We start from the raw sequence: 22,508 nt of genomic DNA on the forward strand, positions 1-22,508 counted from the left end.
TTTCTTTTTGTCAGTCATGGGACTTGAATTCTGGGGCTAGATATTGTCCCTGAGATCTTCAGCTAAAGGCTAGCACTCTACTACTTGAGCCACACCACCACTTGCTACTTCCAGTTTTCTGGTGGCTAATTGAAGATAAGACTCTCAGAGACTTGTCAGGCAGGGCCCGTGGCGGTGGCTGACACCTGTAATCCTAGCTACTCAGGAGGCTGAGATCTGAGGATCAAGGTTCAAAGCCAGCATGGACATAAAAGGACCTGAGACTCTTACCTCCCATTAACCTCTAGAAAACGGGAAGTGTGGCTTGGCTCAAGGGTAGGGTGGTATCCTTGAGCTGAAGAGCTCAGGGACGGTGTGAAAGCCAAGTTAAAGCCCTATGACCCACCAAAAAAAAAAAAGAATCTCAGAGACTTTCTTGCCCGGGCAGGCTTTGAACCCTCAATCCTCAGATCTTAGCCCTGAGTAGCTAGGACTATAGGTGTGAGCCACCAGTGCCCAGCTATGAGTACATTTCTTTAAAAGTACTTTTTGTTGTTGGTGGTGGTGGTCATGGGGCTTGAACTCTGGGCCTGTGAGCTGTTCCTGAGCTCTTTAGCTCAAGGCTATTGGCCCTACCCCTTGAGGCACAGCACCACTTTTGGTTTTCTGATCATTAATTGGAAATAAGAGTTTCATGGACATTAGTGCCAGGGCTGGCTTTGGAACACCATCCTCAGATCTCAGCCTCCTGAGTAGCTAGGATTATAGGTGTGAGCCACCGTGCCCAGCTAAAAGTACTTTTAATAAAAGACATTCATGGGGCCAGGAGTTTGGCTTAGTAGTAGAGTGCTTTCCTAGCATGCACGAAGACCTGGGTTTGATTCCTCGGTACCACATACATAGAAAAAAGCCAGAAGTGGTGCTGAGGCTCAAGTAATACAGCTCTAGCCTTGAGAAAGCCCAAGGACACTGCTCAAGCCCTGACTTCAAGCCACGACTGGCAAAAAAAAAAAAAAAGAAGGCATACATGAGCCAGATGGTGGCTCATGCTTGTAACCCTAGTGAGATCTGAGGTTTGAGGTTCAAAGCCTGACTTGGCAGGTTGGTCTGTGAGACATTTGGTGACTTTTATGTGTCTGTGACTGTCCTGAGGGCCTGGGTGCTGTCCCTGATCTTTTTTGCTCAAGGCCAGTGTTCTAACTACCACCTGAGCCATAGCTCCATTAACAGCTTTTAGTTAATTGGTGATTTGGAGTTTGGAATCTCACAGATTTTCTTGCCTCAGATCTAGGCCTCCTGAGTAGCTAGGTTATAGGTATGAACCACAGGCACCCTACCATGAGACTCTTATCTTCCATTAACCACCCAAAAGCTGGAAGTACAGTAGAACTGTGGCTAAGTAGTAGAGCCCTGGCCTTGAAAGAATAAAGGTAAAGTACAGCGCCCAAGCTCTGAGTTCAGTACAGCACTGGCATTAAAAAAAAACAAAAAAACACAAAACAGGGGCTGGGAATGTGGCCTAGTAGTAAAGTGCTTGCATGCATGAAGCCCTGGATTTGATTCCTCAGTATCACATAAACAGAAAAGGCCAGAAGTGGCACTGTGTCGAGTGGTGGAGTGATAATGTTGAGCAAAAGAAGCTCAGAGACAGTGCCCAAGCCATAAGTTCAAGGCCTAGGACTGGCAAAGAAAAAAAAATCACCAGAGAGGGAAGAGTGAAAAGGAAAAATTAAAATTTTAACACTCAGCAAAACAGATATGTGAAACCAAGCATTTCCTTCTCTAGATTAAAACAGAATGAAATTACTTTTTCAAATAAGTTACTTACTGAATACCTACTATGTGCCTCTTATAGAGGTTTAGAATTATTACTGTACAGAAACTATTTTTTTTTTTTGCCAATCCTGGGGCTTGAACTCGGGGCCTGAGCACTGTCCTTGGGCTTTCTCAAGGCTTGAGCTCTACCACTTGAGCCACAGCAGCATTTCCAGCTTTTTCCATGTATGTGATGCTGAGGAATTGAACTCAGGTCTTCGTGCATGCTGAGCAAGCACTCCACCGCTAGGCCAAACTCCAGGCCCCCAGAAACTACTTTCATAGACCAATTCTTTAGAATCAAAGATGCTTTTCAGCAAATTGTAAAAGTTTAGCATACTTTATAAGGTGGTAATCATTTCATTAGGTAATAGTGGTAAGTAGAAGAATATTTAAGAGGTTATAGGCCTTTACAGAAGTATTAAATATATTCCTATGATGTTCTATTAATTAGGCATGTTATGCCTTTAGAAAAATCTCATTCCCTTTGAGGACAGAATGCTAATTGTGAGGTTACTTTTCTTTCTGGCATGTTGCATGCTGTAGGACTGATCTAAGCCAAGATGACCCTGTTCAGAGTCATTTGTTATTTAAGAAGACTCTTTTGCCTGTCTGGAAAATGATTGCTAGTCACAGGTAAGTGTTCAAAGTGGTAATAGGATTATGTTCAGAACAGAAGCAATCAAGAATTGGAACTTAAGTATGAAAGGAGATATATTTGGTTTGTTCCTCAAGTGAGCCATAGTATCCCCACAGCTGCTTTCACTAGTCTGTACAAGAAATTATTGTTAGGCCAGGTGTTGATGGCTCAAGCCTGTCATTCTAGCTGCTCAGGAAGCTGAGATATGAGCATTTTGGTTCAAAACTAGCCTAGAAGCTGGGCACTGGTGGCTCATACCTGTGAGCCACTCAGAAGTCTGAGATTTAGGAAAAGTCCATGAGATTCTTATCTCCAATAAACTACTACTCAGAAAAATCTGGAAGTGATATTGTGGCTCAAGTTGTAGAGCTCTAAACTTAAGCACTAAGAAGTTAAATTCAAGTCTCAGGATGGGGCTGGAGGGGAGGCGGGGAGGACACACCTGGCCTAGAGCCAGATGCCCATGGCTCATGTCTGTAATACTAGTTACTTAGGAGGCTGAGATCTGAAAATTGTGGTTTGAAGCCATTTAGACAAGAAAGTCCATGAGACTTGTATTGCCAATAAACTACCAAAAAGCATGGTTCAAATGGTAGATTGTTAGCCTTGAGAAAAGGCGCTTAGGGAAAACACATAGGCCCTGAGTTCCCAGGTCTGGAGTGTACACGTGTACACACACACACACACACACACACACACACACACACACAATTAGCCCAGGCAATAAAGTTCATGAGATTCTGATCTTCTGGCCTCCAAGCAAAAAAGCCAAAAGTGGACCTGTGGCTTAGAGGTAGAGTGTAGTTTTGAGCAAAAAAATTGGAGGGCCAGCCAAGCTCTGGTGGTTCACACCTGTAATCCTAGCTGCTCAAAAGACTGAGATTTGAGGATCATGGTTCAAAGCCAGCCTGGGCAGGAAAGTCCGTGAAGCTCTTATCTCCAATTAACTACCAGTGAACTGGAAGTGGTGCTGTAGCTCCAAGTGGTAGAGCATTAGCCTTGAGCAAAAGAACTCAGGGACAGTGCTCAGAATTCAAGCCCCATGACCAACAGAAAAAAAGAAAGAAAACAGTTGAGGGAGACAGGCACAGTGGCTCACCCCTGTAACCCTAGCTACTCAGGAGGCTGAGATCTGAAGATTGAGGTTCAAAGCCAGCCCGGCACTAAAGACCGTGAAACTCCAATTAACTACTAAAAAACCGGAAGTGGTGCTGTGGCTCAAGGAGTAGGCTGGTAGCCTTGAGCTAAAGAGCTTAGGGATGTCACCCAGGCACAGAGTTCAAGCCCCACGACAGACCAAAAAAGAAAGAAAAAAATAAAAAAATCGAGGAGGCCAGTACCCAAGCCCAGAGTTCAAGCTACAGGACCACACACACACACACACACACACACACACACACACACACACACACACTCTAATTGCAATGACATTTGAATTGTGTGTAGAAATAGATTTTTCTTCCTTTCTTGGTTTTTGTTGTTGTTGTTTTTTGCCAATCCTGGGGCTTGAACTTAAGACTAAGAGCTGTCCTTGGGCTTTTCTCACTCTACCACTTGAGCCACAGCACCACACCACTTTCTTTTTTTTTTTTTTTTTGCCAGTCCTGGGCTTGAGCTCAGGGCCTGAGCACTGTCCTTGGACTTTCTCAAAGCTAGAGCTCTACCACTTGAGCCTCAGCACCACTTTCGGCTTTTTTCTATGCATGTGGTACCAAGGAATCAAACCCGGGTCTTCATGCATGCTAGGCAAGCACTTTAACCACTAGGCCAAACTCCTGGCCATCCACACCACTTTCGACTTTGTATGTGGTACTGAAGAATTGAACCTGAGTGTATGCTAGACAGGCACTCTACCAGTATGCCAAACTCCTGGTTTCACCTGGTATTTTATACTTCTCATATATATAAGCCTTTCCAGCATGGTGAATTTTCTTTTTTTTTCACAGAGAAGCCCTCAAGAACTTTGAATATATTTCTGAACCTAAGCAAATAGATTATAATAGTGGTTAAATATTTCTAGTGTTTACAGTATGCATATTCTTAAGAAAAACTTAAGCCATACTCTGTAGCTTTAAGAAATCTTGTTCATAGCCACTCTTTTCATGTAGAGTAACTTGCTATGGTTCCTTTTCTTCTCTGGATTTGTTCCTTAACAGGTTCAGCAGTCCATTCCTAAAGCCTGTGTCAGAAAGGCAGGCTCCAGGATATAAGGATGTGGTGAAAAGGTCAGTGGAAAAGGGTCAAGAAAAGTTGATTTGAGGGGCTGTGGATTTAGCACAGTGGTAGAGTGCTTTGCTTAGCAAATATAAAAATCTAGGTTCAGTCTCTAGCACCATAAGCACACATAACAAAATAACATTAACTACACTTTATAAAAGTTTTTTTTATCTACCAATCTTTATTTTCACTTTTCAGATTATTTATTTTACTTAGAAATATATTTTACAGGGCTGGGTCTTCCTGCATGCTAGGCAGGCATTCTACCACTAGGCCAAACTCCCGGCCCTGGTTTCCCTCATTTGTCATAATCAGTAGAAACCTTGGGCTGTCCTAGCAGAGAGTTACAACAGAACAAAACCTAGATAATAAGGCCATATAGTATGACCCTAAATGAAAGGACCTCCAGGATATAAAAACAAAATCCATATAATGAGTGAGTGATTGTTGTCCCTAATGTACTATGTTTTTTGTTTTTTTGGTTTTTTTTTTTGCCAGTCCTGGGCTTGAACTCAGGGCCTGAGCACTGTCCTTGGACTTTCTCAAGCCTAGAGCTCTACCACTTGAGCCTCAGCACCACTTCCGGCTTTTTTCTATGTATGTGGTACCGAGGAATCGAACCCGGGTCTTCATGCATGCTAGGCAAACACTTTAACCACTAGGCCAAATTCCCGGCCCCCTAATGTACTATGTTATCTCTCATCTCTTGCTGTCCCTTGGTTATCTCATATTGTTACAGTATTTTATCTTGTTATCTGATATATTGTACATATGCTTATTTGGTTATTTGAAATCAGATAGGGAAGGGGGGAAAACAAGATGAGGGGCGGGGGTGGAAAGTGGGAAATGGGGACCAAGACATGAGCACGGGTATCAATGTTTGTGAAGTAATGCACCTTCTATCTGGTGAATATATTGTAACCCTTCTATTAATGACAATAAAAAAATATATCAGGGGAAAAAAAACAAACAAACAAACTTGTGATCCTGCCAGGTGCAGTGGCTCAGACCAGGAGATAAGAGTCTCAAGTCCTTTTGTGCCGGGGCTGGCTTTGAACCTTGATCCTCAGATCTCATCCTCCTGTTTAGGAGGATTACAGGCGAGAGCCACCGAGCCGAACAGTATTTTGAACTTTCGTAGCATAGTTCCTCTTAAATTTTGTCATAAAGCAATATGGTAATAGAAGATAAAAAATTATGACAGCAGCCTTGGGACTGTGGTATTCCATCTGTGCTCCTACAACAAAATTCTACAGACTGAATAATTTATAAAAGCTGTTTGTGTGTGTGTGTGTGTGTGTGTGTGTGTGTGTGTGTGTGTGTGTGTGTGTGTATTGGGGCTTCAATTCAGTCTAGGTGCTGTCCCTTAGCTTTTTTGCTCAAGGCTAGCACTCTACCTCTTGAGCTCCATTTCCAACATTCCTGTGGTTCATTGCGAATAAGGACTTATTTTGTGCTTGGGTTGGCCTCAGATCTCAGCCTTCTGAGTAGGCCCTGCAATATCTGCTGCATGAGCTACCTGTACCAGCCTACCAAAGTATTATTTTTTTTTCCCATGGCTCTGAAGGAAGTGAAATCAAAGCTCAAAACACTATTGGGGTTGATGTCCTACAAGGGCTGTTCTCTGCTTCCATGATCATGTCTTTGGTACACTTCCAGGAGGATAAATGCTTGTCCTTGAGTAGGAAAGGAACAGAAGGGCAAGAGTGCGGAGTACTTTCTTCAACTTCTAACATCTTTCTTAGCATATTAATCCATTTGTGAAATTGGAGCCCCTGTGACTTAATTCTTCTCCAAAAAATTCACACTTCTTAATATTCTTTGCATTTTGGAATTAAGTTTCAGAAAGACACCATCATTCAAAACAGAGACAAATTCCTTCAATCTGTAAATGAGAAAAGTAACACTTAGAGTAGTCATGAACCCAGATTCTTACTTCCAGTTCTACATTTCTGAACCTTTGTATGTGTGTCTGTGCATGTGAATGTAGGAGGGGTGCATGCATGCATATGCACGCACACATATGCATGTATATATGGGTATGCTAGTAGTGGGGCTTGAAATCAGGGCCTCATATTCTTACTTAGCTTTTTCACTCAAGGCAAATGCTCTATCACTTGAATCACACAGATCCACTCTGGCATTTTGCTGGTTAACTGGAGATAAGAGAGTCCCACAGACTTTTCTGCTTAGGCCAACTTCAAACTATTATTTTCTGATCTTAGCCTCCTGAGTAGCTAGAATTATTAGGCATGAGCTGCTGGCTCCTGGCTTGCTGCTGTGTCTTCTAGTCTACATCCCCAATACTTACTTTTATGTCTCATTAAATAATTATCTTAATATTCAGTTCATTTGGATTAGTAATGTGGCTTAGTGGTAGAGTGCTTGCCTAGCATGCATGAAGCCCTGGATTTGATTCCTTAGTACCACATAAATAGAAAAAAACCAAAAGTAGTGCTGTGGTTGAAGTGATAGAGTGCTAACCTTGGCAATAAAACAAAAACAAAAGCAAAAAAATAGTTGATTTTTACTTTTTTATGTTCGTGAAAAGAGGAAATAGCTTTCCTTTTAGAGAGCAGACTTTTTTCTCCATTTCTTCCTATTCAGTCCTATTTTACTAAAATAAATACTTGCTAAAACTTTCCAAAAACAAACAGCCAATAATGACTGTGTGACAAACTATTCATTGGAACTACTTACAGCTTTGATACTTGAGGCCAGTCCTTATTCCTTCCCGTGATAGCAGATTATAGTGGCTTGGCCTGTGAGCTCTGGAGTCAAGACTACTTCCGAATTAGAATCTAGGCAGTATAATTTGGGGCATGTATTTAAACTCTTTTATATATTTTTTTTCTTTGCCAGTCCTGGGGCTTGAACTCAGGGCCTGGGCACTCGAGACTAGCACTGTGTCACTGGAGCCACAGCCCCACTTCCGGCTTTTTCTATGTATGTGGTTCCGAGAAATGGAACTCAGGGCTTAGTGCATGCCAGGCAAGGACTCTATCCCTAGGCCACATTCGTGGCCCAGTACTTAAACTCTTTAGATCTTCATTTTTTCATCTGCTAGTTGGAAATAATAGTGGAACCTATCCCTGTTTGATCATCTGCAGACCCATGGACTTAACTAGCCTCAAGAGAAATCTGTCTAAGGGACGGATTCGCACCATGGCCCAGTTCCAACGGGACCTGATGCTGATGTTCCAAAATGCTGTTATGTACAATGACTCTGATCATCATGTGTACCATATGGCTGTGGAGATGCAGAGAGAAGTGTTGGAACAGATTCAGGTACTACATATATAGAAATTTCTATTTTTTAAGGGGGTGAACCTGGAATCTGATTTTGAAAAGAATAAAAGTGATGTTGCAATAATATTTTGATTCCAGAGTGTGTGTGGTGTGGGCACATGCATGTGTGCATGCCAGTGCTGGGACTTGAACTCAAGGCCTCACACTCTACCACTTGAACCACACCTCTACTTCCCACTTTTTGCTGGCTAATTGGGCATAAGCGTCTCTTGGATTTGTCCGCTGGGCTAGCTTCAAACCAAGGTTCTCAGATCTCAGCCTCCTAACTAGCTAGAATTACAGGCATAAGCCCTGGCATCTGGCACTAGAGTTCAGTCTTTGGCCAAGATAAAGATTGATATTATACTTTTGGGTCTGGGAAATCCCAAGACTTAGCATGTTCATGATGAGGTGACTAGGATGGCAGGGAGCAAGAGAGTTGGGATGGACAACAGGCGCTTCTACTTTCAGAGTTTCAAGCTGAAAGGCTAAAATTGCTAAGCAGGGGCTTGAAACACTCCTTCTTTTTTGGTTGCTACATCTGTTCATACTAATGTATGTTCACACTTTCCTATTTTTAGGGATAAGACATAGTAGCTTCCAAAAACTAAGAATTTATTTTCTGGACAAAATGGAAGAGAAAGCATACTTTCTTGCTTTCTAGACTGGAGCAAGTGTATAATCCTAGCTAATCAAGATGCTGAGATATGAGGATTGTGGTTTGAAACCAACCCAGGCAGGAAAGTCTGTGAGACTCTTATCCCCGATGAACTGCCAAAGAGCCAGAACTATGGCTCTTTGTGGGTAGAATACTAGAGTCAGGAAGAAAGTTCAGGACAGTGTTCAGGCCTTGAATTCAAGCCCCAGGACCAGAGCACACACACACAAATATTTATATTCAATCCTGTAGCATTTAAGATTCATAGCCTGGGCCGGGAGTTTGGCCTAGTGGTTAAAGTGCTTGCCTAGCATGCACGAAGACCCGGGTTCGATTCCTTGGTACCACATACATAGAAAAAAGCCGGAAGTGGTGCTGAGGCTCAAGTGGTAGAGCTCTAGCCTTGAGAAATTCCAAGGACAGTGCTCAGGCCCTGAGTTCAAGCCCAGGACTGGCAAAAAAAAAAAAAAAAAAAAAAAAGATTCATAGCCTGCTATCTGTATTTTCCTCTTGTAGGTGCTGAGTCTTTGGTTAGACAAAAGAAGAGACTTAAGTGGTCTGGAATGATTATCAAGCCATCCTAGCAGATGAACCTGTTTGTTTTGGTTTTGACCTGGAATAACTACCCTGACCCTTTCTGAAGTTTAGACCTTGTAAGAATAACCACAGAAGATCCTAGGGCTTATCACCTCCCCTTATATTTCAATTAAACATAAAGACTTACCTCACAACCAAGTACTCAAAAATGCTTTTCAATAGAATGAATCTTTTACTTCTGCTCTATAAATAAATATTTTACCAACTGAAGATTGCCTTTTTGTTTGTTTGAGACAGTTTCACTATGTTGGCTAGATGGCCTTGACATTCCTATCTTCTTCACTTCTGGTGTGCTGGGATTTATAGGCTACAGAAGTATGTCACCATGACCTGCAAAGATTGCTTCTTACTGATTACAGAGGCTGGGACTAAAGGAACAGCATCATGTGATGAAACAAGAAATAAATCTGACATCACTTTTCATGTATTCTCTAGAAGATGTCTGAAAGGAGATGGATACAATCTGTATTATCCAGATAATGATAATTCAAGTATCCTTTAAATGAGAAAAGACAAAATTATGAAGAATGTGTTTGAAAATATCTAGGGCTCTTAGGTTCACAAGATAATAAAAACAGGTTGTGGCTGACTCCCTCCCTTGATTTAAACAGCTAGTCTAGAGACTGCAAAAATTCTTGCTAGGATTGGCCCTGTGCAGCCACTGTAGGAAATGGGCTTCAGGTCTCCTAGCAACAGATTGTGAACACATTGGAGTGACTGGTTGCAGGTAGGTGAGTTTGTATTCAGAGGGTCCAGATTGGCTAGTGCTAATCCTGCCTTTTTGGTCATGTCTAACCTTTATAAACAAAGTGGTATCGGGGCTGAGTATTTTCACTAAAGAGCCTGCTGGGTCCAGTCACTCCTGTCCCCTCCTCCCAGTCTTCCTTCTCTCTCCTCCCTACTTCTCTACCCTACCCCTGCCACACTGTAGAATAGTACAGTTACCTCAGTCTTTCATCCCTTGGTAGTCCTTGCCTTGGTGAAAGCATACATGAAAAGCCAAAGCTCACAGTTTCTTGAATCTTTTATATCCATACAGATCTATCTGTATCTATTACTTATATCTTTTCTATAAATAAAACTACTTAATACTAGCATTTAACCATAATTACATCGAGTTTGGGATGGGGGGAACCCATGTCATTGCAGTGATACCTGTCAAGAAAAATTGTAGCAGAAAAGCCAAAATGGAGTTATCAATGCCCCCACCTCAGATATATGTAGAAAAAACGTTGGCCATCATCAAACCAGATATTGTTGACAAAGAGGAGGAGATACAAGATATTATTCTCAGATCTGGATTCACCATTGTTCAGGTAACTAACTTTTGGGTATGATGCATGTTTTTGTTCTCTTTTTATTTTTAATGTAAATATGCCTACTCAGATCCTTAGTATTAAGCCTTAAATTTAGCTTTACTTTTTTTTTTTTTGGCCAGTCCTGGGCTTGAGCTCAGGGTCTGAGCACTGTCCTTGAGCCTCAGCACCACTTATGGCTTTTTTTTTATGTATGTGGTACCGAGAAATTGAACCTGGGTCTTTGTGCATGCTAGACAAGCAGTGTATCACTAGGCCAAACTCCTAGCCCAAATTTAGCTTTACTTTCTAAATTCAGGTTATACATTATAGTTAACTTTTGTCACATTTCAAAAAAATAGAGAAGAAGCCTTTTATTTCCCCTGTTTTCTTCCTCCCCTATCTAGAGAGAGGTAACTAACCATTTAGTATCCATTTAATATTTCATGTTCTGCCAGGAGGTTTTTTTTTTGCATTCCCAAAAATGTAAGCTACAATATAGAACTTCTTATTTTCCTTTACCAAATCCTTTAGGTAGCATTCCATATTGTTACATACGTATGAATTTGTCTCATTCTTTCTAATTACTGTGTAATATTCTCATGCACAGTTTGTTTATTCAATTATCTAGTCTATTCAGGTTATTGTGTTTAGTTACTATAAACATTTAGAGATCCTGAGTTCAGACTTCATAACTACTTAAAAAGGTAGGGGTAAAAAGGTGTAGACATGGTGGTATAGACTTGTAATCCTAAAACCCTGGAATCTGAGGCTGGAAGATTTGGAATCTGAGGCCAACCTGGGCTACATAGCAAGAACTTGTCTCAAACAAAACAAAATTTTAAAAAATAAGCAAAACAAAAAACACCCCTATAGAATTGGTGGTCTTTAATTTTTTGTTTTACATGGTATTGGTACTGGGGCTTCAATTCAGAGCTTCAAACTTACCTACTAATCTACTGATTGAGGCCAGGAGTAAACTTTTTATTTTTTGGTTAGTTGTGGGGCTTGAATTCAGACCTTGGTGTCCCTGAGCTTTTTTGTTTTACTACTTAATGTCTGCTTTTCTTGTGGTTAACTGGAGATAAGACTCTAGCAGCCTGTCCTGCCTGGGCCTCCTGAATAGCTAGGTAACTAGAATTATAGGTGTGAGTCACCAGTGCCCAGTAGAAACAAAATATTTTAATTGTGTGTGTGTGTGTTTGTGTGTGTTGGCTTGTACCTGTGTTGGCTTGTACTAGGGCTCTAATTCAGGATCTTGTATTCTCACTTGGATTTTCCATTCAAGTCTGATGTTCCACCACTTGAGCCACACCTTTACTTCCAGCTTTTTACTGGCAAAACTAGCATATAACACCACCTCTATGGAAGTGAAACTAGTAATTACCTACTGATATTATAAATGGAGTTCTACTCTAGGAATCTTTCCTGTAGAAATCTTTATGTTAATACGAGGAACTCAAGGCGCGCGCACACACACACACACACACACACACACACATACACACACACACACAGAAAACCTTTGTATTAATATGACATATATGCAGTTTTATGTTTTTCCACCATTGTTTATTTACCAGCAAAAAATTATAATTCAAGTCTTACAAAACTACCAAAAGACCAGGAGCATGGTAGAGTACTTGCCTAACATGCATGAACACTTGGGTTCAATGCCTTAGTACCATATAAACAGAAAATCTGGGAGTGGCACTGTGGCTCAACCGGTAAAGTGCTAGCTTTGTGCAAAAGGAATTCAGGGACAGTGCACAGTCCCTGAGTTCAAGCCCTAGGACTGGCAAAAAAAATTTTTTGCCTCCTTCTAATACTGGGGTTTGCACTGCCTTAATGCTTTTCATCCAAAGCTGGAGCTCTGCTACTGGAATGATAGCTCCAATTATTATTATTATTTATTTTTATTTTTATTTTTATTTTTGCTGGTTTGGGAAATAGTATAGGTTAGTCTGCCCAAGCTGGCTTTGAACCAAGATCCTCAGATTTCCTGAGCAGCTAGTATTACAGGCATGAACCACTGGTACGCAGCCAAAATTTTAATAATTCTTAAAGGTAAAATTCAGTATTATTAAGCACATTCATATCTATATGCAGACATAACCCACTGAAGAATTCTATGTTCCTCTTTAATAGCCCCTAGTAACCATTTTTCTACTTTCTCTCTCTAGGAATTTGACTATTCCAGCTATTTCATATAAGTGAAATAATATACTATTTGTCCTTTTGTGTTGTATGTTTGTAAAACAGGCTTTAATGGTTGGGAATCCATTAAACTTAAGGCTTTCTTGTCCCAAAGAAAACTTTCTGGAAAACTATTCATCTTTTCAGTAGGTGGCAGTCTTTCCTTTGTTAGACACTAAGAATTCTGTTTCTGATACTATTTGATACATACAGCTGCTTCTCTTTATCAACCTAATTTCAAAGTTTTTCTCCTGATAAAATCATAATCAGTAGTTTAATATCAACTTATATCAACTTCAAACTGGGTGTAAAAAGTTCACAAGACTCTTTTTTTTTTTTGGCCAGTCCTGGGCCTTGAACTCAGGGGCTGAATGAACACTATCCTTGGGCTTTCTCCAGGCTAGAGTTCTACCATTTGAGCCACCGCACCACTTTCGGCTTTTTATATGTATGTGGTACTGAGGAATTGAACCCAGGTTTTTGTGCATGCTAGGCAAGGGCAAGCAAGCATTCTACCACTAAGCCAAACTCCCATCCCTTTTTTTTTTTTTTTTTAACCAGTCATTGAACTTTGGGTCTGGGCCCTGTCCTTGAGCTCTTCAGGTCAAGGCTTCCTCCGTACTCCACAAGACTCTTATCTCCATTAAACTTCTCAAGAAAAGCCAGAAGTGACACTGTGGCTCAAGTGATAGAGTGCTAGGACCTGAGTTCAAGTGCTAGGACTGGCAGAAGAAGGAGAAGGAGGAGAAGGAGGAGGAGGAGGAGGAGGAAGAGGAGGAAAGAAAACATGAACTATAAGGGATGTAGGTAAGGTAAATACAGGAGACTGAGATCTGAGGATTATAGTTGGAAGCTTGTCCAGGCAGGAAAGTCAGTGAGACGCTTATATCCGAATAACAACCAGAACATCCAAAGTGGAGCTGTGGCTCAAAGTGGTAGATTTCAAGCCTTGGGCAGAAAAACAGGGACAGCTTCCAGGCCCTGAGTTCAAGACCCACAATCAGCAACAACAAACAAAGAAGATGTGATGGGTTTGTCACTAACAAACTATATGGTGAAAGAGGTTGCCAAATGAATCATTTTCTTAAGTAGGTTAAATAATTCCTATTATTATCTTATTCCCATATGGGTTTATCTTCATAATACAAAGATAAACTAAATTTGCAATGACACTGGTGGCAATTTCAAGTTATAATGATTTCATGGGTTGGGTGCTGGTTGCTCACACCTGTAAATACTAGTTATTTAGTAGGCTGAAATCTGGTGCAGAAAAGTCACCGAGACTCTTATTTAGCAGCAACAAGTAAGGTACAGCACCCAGGCCCTGACTTAAAAGCCTAGTACAAAAAAAAAAAAAAAAAAAAAAAGATTTCATGGGGTTTTATTAAACTGTCACTTTAAGTGCTTTTGTTGACTTTGTTTTTGTTTGTTTTATAGAGAAGAAAACTACATCTCAGCCCTGAACACTGTAGTAATTTTTATGTGGAACAGTATGGGAAAATGTTTTTCCCAAACTTAACAGCTTACATGAGTTCTGGACCACTTGTTGCTATGATACTAGCAAGATATAATGCCATCTCTTACTGGAAAGAACTTTTGGGACCAAGTAATAGTTTGATAGCTAAAGAGTCACACCCAGACAGGTAATTTTCTTGGGGTGGAAGGACTGAAACTGTAAAAATTGGGGGAAAAATCCCAACAAACAAAAAACCCTGATTTCACTTGAACTCACAGCACCACTTCCAGCTTTTTCTATGTATGTGGTACCAGGGAATCCAACCCAGGTCTTTGTGCATGCTGGGCAAGCACTCTACCACTAGGCCACACTCCCAGCCCCTGGGAATTTTGGTTTTCTTGAGTGTGTTTTTGTTTTGGAGGGGTTGGGGGGCGCATGTGAGTTTGCTTGTTTTTTGTTGTTGTTTGCCAGTCCTGGGGCTTGAACTTAGGGCCTGGGCACTATCCCTGAGCTTCTTCTTCTTTTTTTTTTTAATCTATCATCCACACCTGTGTTTTATTATAACTCAGGAAAAAACAATGGGCAAGATAAACAATCTCAAACAACACATCACTAGTGATTAATTCAATATAAAGGAAAAACTAGTCATTTTGGGGTTACTCATCAAAATTCTAAAGATTCTTCTCTTTATATCCCTGAGCTGCTTTTGCTTAAAGCTAGTATCTACCAGTTGAGCCACAGTGCCACTTACAGCTTTTTCTGTGTATGTGGTACTGAGGAATCAAACCCAGGGCTGCATGCATCCTAGGCAAGCACTCTACCACTAGGCCCCATTCCCAGAATGAAGAACACAATTTGAGGGCAACCTAGGCAAAAAAAAGTTCATGAGAACCCATCTCAATCAATAGTTGGGTACCATGGCATGCCTGTTGTCCATGCTATGAGATCATTGGCAAACTGTTCAGACAGGAAAACAAAATGTTCATGAGACCTTGAACTCAGGGCCTGAGTACTGTCCTTGGGCCTTCTCAAGGCTAACACTCTACCACTTGAGCCACAGCACCACTTCTGGCTTTTTCTGTGTATGTGGTATCGAGGAATCAAACTCAGGTCTTTGTGCATGCTATGCAAGCACTATACAATTCTGGGCTGCGTGCTGTCCTGGAGCTCTTCAGCTCAAGGATATCCCCCTATCCCTTAGCCATAGCCCCACTTCTGGTTTTCTAGTAATTAATTGGAGATAAAAGTCTCTGGGTCTTTAGTGCCTGGGCTAGCTTTAAACTGTGATCCTCAGACTTTAGCCTCCTGAGCAGCTAGGATTACAGGCATGAGCCACCACACCTGGCTAAAAGATTCCTAAGAAGAATGCTTTCATATGAAGTAAGGAAAGGATACTAGAATAGATAAATGTCATCTCTAATTTGCTTCTAGTTTAAGGGCAATTTATGGCACAGACGACCTAAGGAATGCGCTTCATGGGAGTAATGACTTTGCAGCTGCGGAAAGGGAAATCCGTTTCATGTTTCCTGAAGGTGAGTTACACAGCTATTCAGAGCTCAGTCTCCTGAGTAGCTAGGATTACAGGTGTAAGCTACCTGGGCCCAGATTGTTTCCTTTTTTTTTTTTTTTTTTGAAGATGTGGGCAAGGCAGAAGTTTTCTTCAATATATTTTGTCATACTTTCATGTGGTTCTTACATAGAAACTTGAAACCATGCATGAATATTTCATAGTTTCCTAATAGGGCCAGAGTGTGGACTAGTGATAGAGTGCCTGATTCGCATGTAAGAAGCTATAGGTTCAATTCCTCGGTTCCACATACACAAAAAAAGCCAGAAGTGGTGCTGTGGCTCAAGTGGTAGAGTATTAGCCTTGAGAAAGCCCAAGGATAATGCTCAGGCAAAAAAGAAACAAATAAAACCCAAAGTTTCCCTTATAAACATATGTTTGCCAGTGGTTCACATGTGTAATCCTAGCTAATGAGGGTCTCAATTTGAGGTCAGCCCATGGAAGAGAGTCTAGGAGACCCTTAGCTCCAGTTAGCCACCAAAATGCCAGAATTGGAGCTATGACTCAAGTAGTAAACTGCTGGCCTTGAGCACAAAGGGGACAGTACCTAAGCCCTGTGTTCAAGTCCCATGACAAGCACAAATTAAGAAATCTATGTGTCCCCTAGAAAAACTTTGGAGAACCTTTTCTTCTTCCTCTTTATCTTCCTCATCTTCCTTGTCCTCCTCCTCCTTCTTCCTGTCAGTCATGGGGTTTGAACTCAGGGCCTGGGCACTGTCCCTAATGGCATTTTGCTCAAGGCTAGCACTCTGCCACTTTGAGCCACAGTGCCACTTCCAGTTTTTGAGTGGTCAATAGAGATGAGTCTTACAAGGACTTTTCTGCCCAGGCTGGCTTCAAACAGTGATCCTCAGATCTCAACTTTCTTTTTTTTTTTTTTTTTTTTGCCAGTCCTGGGCTTGAGCTCAGGGCCTGAGCACTGTCCTTGGACTTTCTCAAGGCTAGAGCTCTACCACTTGAGCCTCAGCACCACTTCCGGCTTTTTTTCTATGTATGTGGTACCGAGGAATCGAACCCGGGTCTTCATGCATGCTAGGCAAGCACTTTAACCACTAGGCCAAACTCCCGGCCCCTCAGATCTCAACTTTCTAAGTAGCTAGGATTACAGGTTCCACAGGCTCTCAGCTCTTCATTTTATTTATTTTTTGTTTGTTGGGTATGTTTAAAGTAGTTCTATGTTATATGATTTTTTTTCCTGTGGTAGTGGGGTTTAAACCCATGAGCCTTGTGTGTACTTAGATGGCCTTCTATCACTTAAGCCACACCTCCAGCCTTGCTTTTTGCTGGTTATTTTGGAGACTCACACTTTTGTTTTCAGGCTAGCTTCTAAGACCCTCCAGGACTCTGCCTCTGTGAGAACCATTGGTGCTTGACCAAAATGTATTAATTTTATTATGTGTAACTAATACCTCAAGAAGAGGTTTTCCCAGAAGTGGTGCTATGGCTCAAGTGGTAGGGTGGTAGCCTTGAGCTGAAGAACACAGGGACAGCTCCCAGGTCCAGTGTCCAAGCCCTATGACAAGAAGAAGAAGAAGAAGAAGAAGAAGAAGAAGAAGAAGGAGGAGGAGGAGGAGGAGGAGGAGGAGGAGGAGGAGGAGGAGGAGGAGGAGGAGGAGGAAGAGGAGGAGGAGGAGGAGGAGGAGGAGGAGGAGGAGGAGAGGGAGGAGAGGAGGAGGAGAAGAGGAAGAGGAGGAGGAGGAGGAGGAAGAGGAGGGGGGAGGAGGAGGAGGGGGGGGAGGAGGAGGAAGAGGAAGAGAGAAGAGAAGGAAGTTGTTTTCTTATGTGTATGTGCTAATTCTGGGGCTTGAACTCAGGCATAGGTACTGTTCCTGAACTTTTGTGCTCTAGGCTAGTGATTAGATGGAGTCTTGATGACTTTCCTACCTGGTCTACTACTTGATCTATAATCTGCAGATCTCCACCTCCAGAATAGCTAGGATTACAGGCATGTATTATCAGTGCCTGGCCGTAATAAGAGTTTTTTGTTGTTTTTTTTTTTAAATATATAAAGGCTAGGAATGTGGCTTAGTGGTAGGGAGCTCGCCTAGCATGCATGAAGCCCTTGGTTCAATTCCTCAGTACCACATGAACAGACAAAGCCAGAAGTGTGCTGTGGCTCAAGTGGTAACTAGCCTTGAGCAAAAGCAGCTCAGGGACAGAGCCCAGGCAGTGAGTTCAAACCCTAGAACCAGCCAAATATATGTGTGTGTATGTGTGTATACATACATACATACACACACGAATCATGAATGCTTCTCATAGCATTAGAAGCTCTTTTTAGCTGTGTGCCAGTAGCTCACCTGTTAAACCTAGCTACTCAAGAGGCAGAGATCTAGGGATCATTGTTTGAAGGCAGCACCAGCATACAAACCTGAGAGACTCTTCATTTCCCATTAACCACCAAGAAGCCAGAAATGGAGTTGTGGAACAGTGGTAAACCATTCAACTTGAGGACAAAAGCTTAGGACAACACCCAGACACTCAGTTCAAGTCCCAGGACTGGCACAAACAAACAAACAAACAAACAAAACCAATGAGAGGGGTAGGGGGAGGGAAGAAAGGAAGAGAGGAGAGAGAAGAGAGAGAAAGAGGAGGGAGGAGAGAAATTTTTTTAAATATTTTTATTTTAACATTCTTTAGTACCTGTATGTTTAATCACTTTTTTGTTTTAAGGAGAATATATTTATAATTTCAGTGATTATTGAGCCTATTCCAATTGGACAAGTTGCTAAAGACTATTTAAATTTATATGTAACACCAACACTGCTTGAAGGACTCACAGAACTTTGCAAGCAAAAACCAGAAGATCCTTTTGTAAGTATTCTTTTTATTCACATTAAAAAAGAATAAATATATGAATAATATAAATATATTTATAAACATAATGTATAAATAAATAATATATTTTCATATGTAAAACCATTATATCTATTTCATTGCGCTTTTAGAGGGGGGTTCATGAGGCTTGAACTCGGCCTGGATGTTGTCCCTGAGCTCTTCAGTTCAAGGATCCTACCCTTGAGCCAAGCCCCACTTCCCATTTTCTAGATGTTAATTGGAGATAAGAGTCTCAGGTCCTTTTGTGCCCAGGCTGGTTTTGAACCTTGATCCTCAGATGTCAGCCTCCTGAGTAGCTAGGATTTCAGGTGTGAGCCACTACGCCCAGCTGTCCCTGAACATTTTTGCACAAGGCCAGCACTACCACTTTAAGCTACAGCTCCATTTTCAATTTTCTGGTGGTTAATTAGAGATAAATGTCATATGGACTTTCCTGACTGCGCTGGCTTTGAAGTGCAATCCTCAGATCTCAGCCTTCTGAGTAGCTAGGATTTAGAAGCATGAGCCATCAGCACCCAGCTTGCACATTCATTCTTTTCTCAAATTCTGTGAGAAGTATGTGACTTAGAAGCTCAGGGTCTCAGGAGGAAGGCGTCACTGCTCTAGGGTTAGGGTAACTCTTCAATCAGTCTAGTGCTGAGACAGACTAGTACTCAACAAATGATATCAAGATAGATGTTGTGGGCTGGGAATGTGGCTTAGTGGCAGAGTGCTTGCCTAGTATGCATGAAGCCATGGGTTCCATCCTCAGTACGACACGAACAGAAAAGGCCGCAAGTGGCACTGTTTCTCAAGTGGTATAGTGCTAGCTTGGGCAAAAAGCAGCTCAGTACTGCCCCAGTACTGGCAAAACAAGTAATAGTAATAAATAATGGGTCTGGGAGTTTGGCCTAGTGGTAGAGTCCTTGCCTAGCATGCACAAAGACCCGGGTTTGATTCCTAGGTACCACATATATAGACAAAGCTGGAAGTGGTGATGTGGCTCAAGTGGAAGAGCTGTAGCCTTGAGAAAGCCCAAGGACAGTGCTCAGGCCAAGGACAGTGTTCAGTCATCAGGATTGGCAAAATAAATAAATAAAATAAAAAATAAAAAGATATCACAACCTTCTGATATTTCTACCTTCTGAATCACTGTTCCTTAAGGTAGGTAAAGGGGTGCATCTATCCCTGAACTTTTGGCTGACTCAGCCAACATGGCAATGCTTAGTTATGGTTCCACCTGGGGTGATGGTATTAAATACGACATTATAGTCTACTTATTACACAGACCTCCTCTCCTTTTTTAGCCTGTATCAGGTCTAATGCTAGCCTGTTTTGTTTGTCGTTTTTGTTTTGTTTTAGGGCATGTGGCTGGTAGTGCCCAATTGTTTAGCTATTTCCTTGATTGTGTATCTGGTATCTTTTTTTTTTTTTTTGCAGTGGTGGGAATTGAACTGTGGATCTGGGCACTGTCCCTGATCTCTTTAGTTCAAGGCTGTCACCCAACCATCATCCTCAGATCTCAGCCTCCTGAGTAGCTAGGATTATAGGCGTGAGCCACCAACCCCCGGATGTTTCTGGTATCACCGCCAAACCTGTGTGTATTATAGTGAAGATAATTAATCCAATCACATTTTTATTGACCTTGGACCACCAAAACTGGAATACTATTGTCATTTGATTTCTGGCTTAAACTCATTTGATACTACCCTGGGAACCCCAATTGCATTAATGTAAATATAAAGAACCAGTAGGAGTGCTTATACCCCTTGTCTTTCTGGATGTTGTCTCTGTGGTGTGGATTGGGGACATGCATGCCAGGGTGAAAAGTATTGCCAATAGTTCCAAAGCACAGTACCTGCCCAATTCTCCAGAAGAGTCCCAAGTAAATGTTTATTAACTTAAGAGGTTTTTCTCCCCCACAGATATGGCTAGCTGATTGGCTGCTGAAGAATAATCCCAACAAGCCTAAACTTTGTCACTATCCAATCCCCGAAGAAACTTAAAGTCCACTAGGAGTAGCTCATGAGCTGCCACCCTGCAAAAGTCTCTGCAGCTACTAAATAAAGAGACCTCATGCCTTACACATGAAATAAATTTTTTCTTAAAAATAAACATTGTAGGGCCGGGAGTTTGGCCTAGTGGTTAAAGTGCTTGCCTAGCATGCATGAAGACCCGGGTTCGATTCCTTGGTACCACATACATAGGAAAAAGCCGGAAATGGTGCTGAGGCTCAAGTGGTAGAGCTCTAGCCTTGAGAAAGTCCAAGGACAGTGCTCAGGCCCTGAGCTCAAGCCCAGGACTGGCAATAAATAAATAAATAAACATTGTAGGCTGGGAGTTTGGCCTAGTGGTAGAGTGCTTGCCTAGCATGCACGAAGACCCGGGTTCGATTCCTCGGTACCACATACATAGAAAAAAGCTGGAAGTGGTGCTGAGGCTCAAGTGGTAGAGCTCTAGCCTACCAAGGACAGTGCTCAGGCCCTGACCTCAAGCCCAGGACTGGCAATAAATAAATAAATAAATAAACAAACAAACAAACAAACATTGTAGACAGGTGTGGTGGGTCATATCTGCAATCCTAGCTACTCAGGAAGCTGAGATCTAAGGATCACAGTTAAAAGACAGCTTAGGGTCTAAAATCTATGAGACCCTTATCTCCAGTTAAGCACTAGAAAACTGAAAGAAGCTGTGGCTTAAGGGGTAGGGTGGTTGCCTTGAGCTGAAGAGCTCAGGGACAACACCCAGGCTCAGAATTCAAGCCCCTCGACAAATTAATTAATTAATTAATTAATTAATATAAATAAAAAAATGTTGTAGCTGGTATGATGGCTCACGCCTACTCAGGAGATCAAGAGGATGACGGTCCAAAGCCAGCCTGGGCACAAAAAGTCTATGAGACTCTTATCTCCAATTAACCACCAGAAAACCAGAAGTGACACTGTGGCTCAAGTGGTAGAGCACTAGCCTTGAGCTGAAGAGCTCAGGTACAGCGCCCAGGCCCAGAGTTTAGGCCCTACAACCAAAACAAAAAAGTTGAATATGCAACAGATAATATTATTTAAGGTTAATACAGAACTAGTATATGAATTTAATGATGATAACCATGAGTAATAAAATATTTATGCAAGATATTAATAATTTTTGGAGGGAAGGAGGCTTGTATTCAGAGCCTCAAACTTGGTTGACATTCTTCACTCATGACTGTGCTCTACTACTTGAACCATGCCTTTATTTCTGTCTTTAAAAAGAAATTTTAAATTGTTATAAAGGTGATGTACAGAGAGGTTAGAGTTTACTAAATCAGATAAAGAGTACATTTCTTTATGAACAATATTACCCCTTTCCTCACTTGCTCCCAGTGTTTTCCTCCTCTCCCACCAGCAAGTTATATAGTTCATTTTCAAAATAAAGTCCACTAAGTACCAATTCTGTCTTTTTTTTTGGGGGGGGGAGTCATGGGGCTTGAACTCAGCCTGGGTGCTGTCCCTGAGCTCTTCTGCTCAAGGCTTACCCCTGGGCCTGGGCATTGTCCCTGAGCTCTACATCTCAAAGCTACCACCCTACCCTTGAGCCAAACCCCACTTCCCATTTTCTAGAGGTTAATTAGAGATAAGAGTCTCAGGTCCTTTTGTAGGCTTTAAGCGAACTTTGATCCCCAGATCTCAGTCTCCTGAGTAGCTAGGATTATAGGCATAAGCCACCTCGCCTGGCCCAATGCTGTCTTTTTGCTGGATAATTGGAGAGAAGAGTCTCCCTGTTTTGTCTACATAGGCTGGCTAAGAATCACATTCCTTTAGCTCTCAGCCTTCTAAATAGCTAGGATGAAAAGCATGAATAACAGTGCCTGGCTAGATTATTTTTAAGTTTGAGAAGACATGTAAGTTTAGTTATGTTTGCTGCCACCACCTCCTCCTCCTCCTCCTCCTCTTCCTCCTCCTCCTCCTCCTCCTCCCCCTCCTCCTTCTCTTCTGTAGAAATGA

General features: G+C 41.8%; 2 protein-coding genes across 10 annotated transcripts in view; both read left to right on the forward strand.

Moving 5' to 3' along the window:
• Positions 1 to 9,404, forward strand: part of Brd8 (bromodomain containing 8) — a 56,612-nt gene extending 47,208 nt beyond the window's left edge. For all 7 annotated transcript variants that reach the window (XM_090331461.1, XM_090331459.1, XM_090331460.1 and 4 more), the window contains 4 exons: positions 2,341 to 2,430; positions 4,591 to 4,659; positions 7,762 to 7,939; positions 9,114 to 9,404. In XM_090331461.1, the coding sequence (XP_090187587.1) occupies positions 2,341 to 2,430; positions 4,591 to 4,659; positions 7,762 to 7,939; positions 9,114 to 9,164 (388 nt within the window). In that variant the 3' untranslated portion in view covers positions 9,165 to 9,404. The remainder of the gene's footprint in view (positions 1 to 2,340; positions 2,431 to 4,590; positions 4,660 to 7,761; positions 7,940 to 9,113) is intronic.
• Positions 9,405 to 9,853: 449 nt separating this feature from the next.
• On the forward strand, positions 9,854 to 20,600 carry Nme5 (NME/NM23 family member 5). Of its 3 annotated transcripts, none has more exons than XM_090331102.1 (6): positions 9,854 to 9,921; positions 10,344 to 10,510; positions 14,123 to 14,328; positions 15,573 to 15,673; positions 18,404 to 18,522; positions 20,451 to 20,600. In XM_090331102.1, the coding sequence occupies exons 2-6, from the start codon at positions 10,382 to 10,384 to the stop codon at positions 20,529 to 20,531; spliced, it is 636 nt and encodes a 211-aa protein (XP_090187228.1). In that variant the 5' UTR covers positions 9,854 to 9,921; positions 10,344 to 10,381; the 3' UTR covers positions 20,532 to 20,600. The 3 variants fall into 3 exon arrangements, with proteins under 3 accessions (XP_090187228.1, XP_090187229.1, XP_090187227.1); XM_090331103.1 differs by having other exon boundaries at positions 9,907 to 9,925; XM_090331101.1 differs by lacking the exon at positions 9,854 to 9,921 and having other exon boundaries at positions 9,951 to 10,510.
• Positions 20,601 to 22,508: the final 1,908 nt, after the last annotated feature.

The sequence above is a fragment of the Megascapheus bottae genome, chromosome 4 (genome assembly GCF_031878675.1).
Source record: "Megascapheus bottae isolate mThoBot1 chromosome 4, mThoBot2.hap1, whole genome shotgun sequence".
NCBI classification, from domain to species: Eukaryota; Metazoa; Chordata; class Mammalia; order Rodentia; family Geomyidae; genus Megascapheus; species Megascapheus bottae.

What these genes read in the sequence shown, in the direction of transcription:
- Nme5 (XM_090331101.1), top strand. Translation starts at nt 10,319, where the DNA reads ATGGGGGGAACCCATGTCATTGCAGTGATACCTGTCAAGAAAAATTGT. An exon ending in CTGGATTCACCATTGTTCAG is followed by an intron (nt 10,511 to 14,122) that starts GTAACTAACTTT and finishes TTTGTTTTATAG; the next exon opens with AGAAGAAAACTACATCTCAG. An exon ending in CCGTTTCATGTTTCCTGAAG is followed by an intron (nt 15,674 to 18,403) that starts GTGAGTTACACA and finishes TTATAATTTCAG; the next exon opens with TGATTATTGAGCCTATTCCA.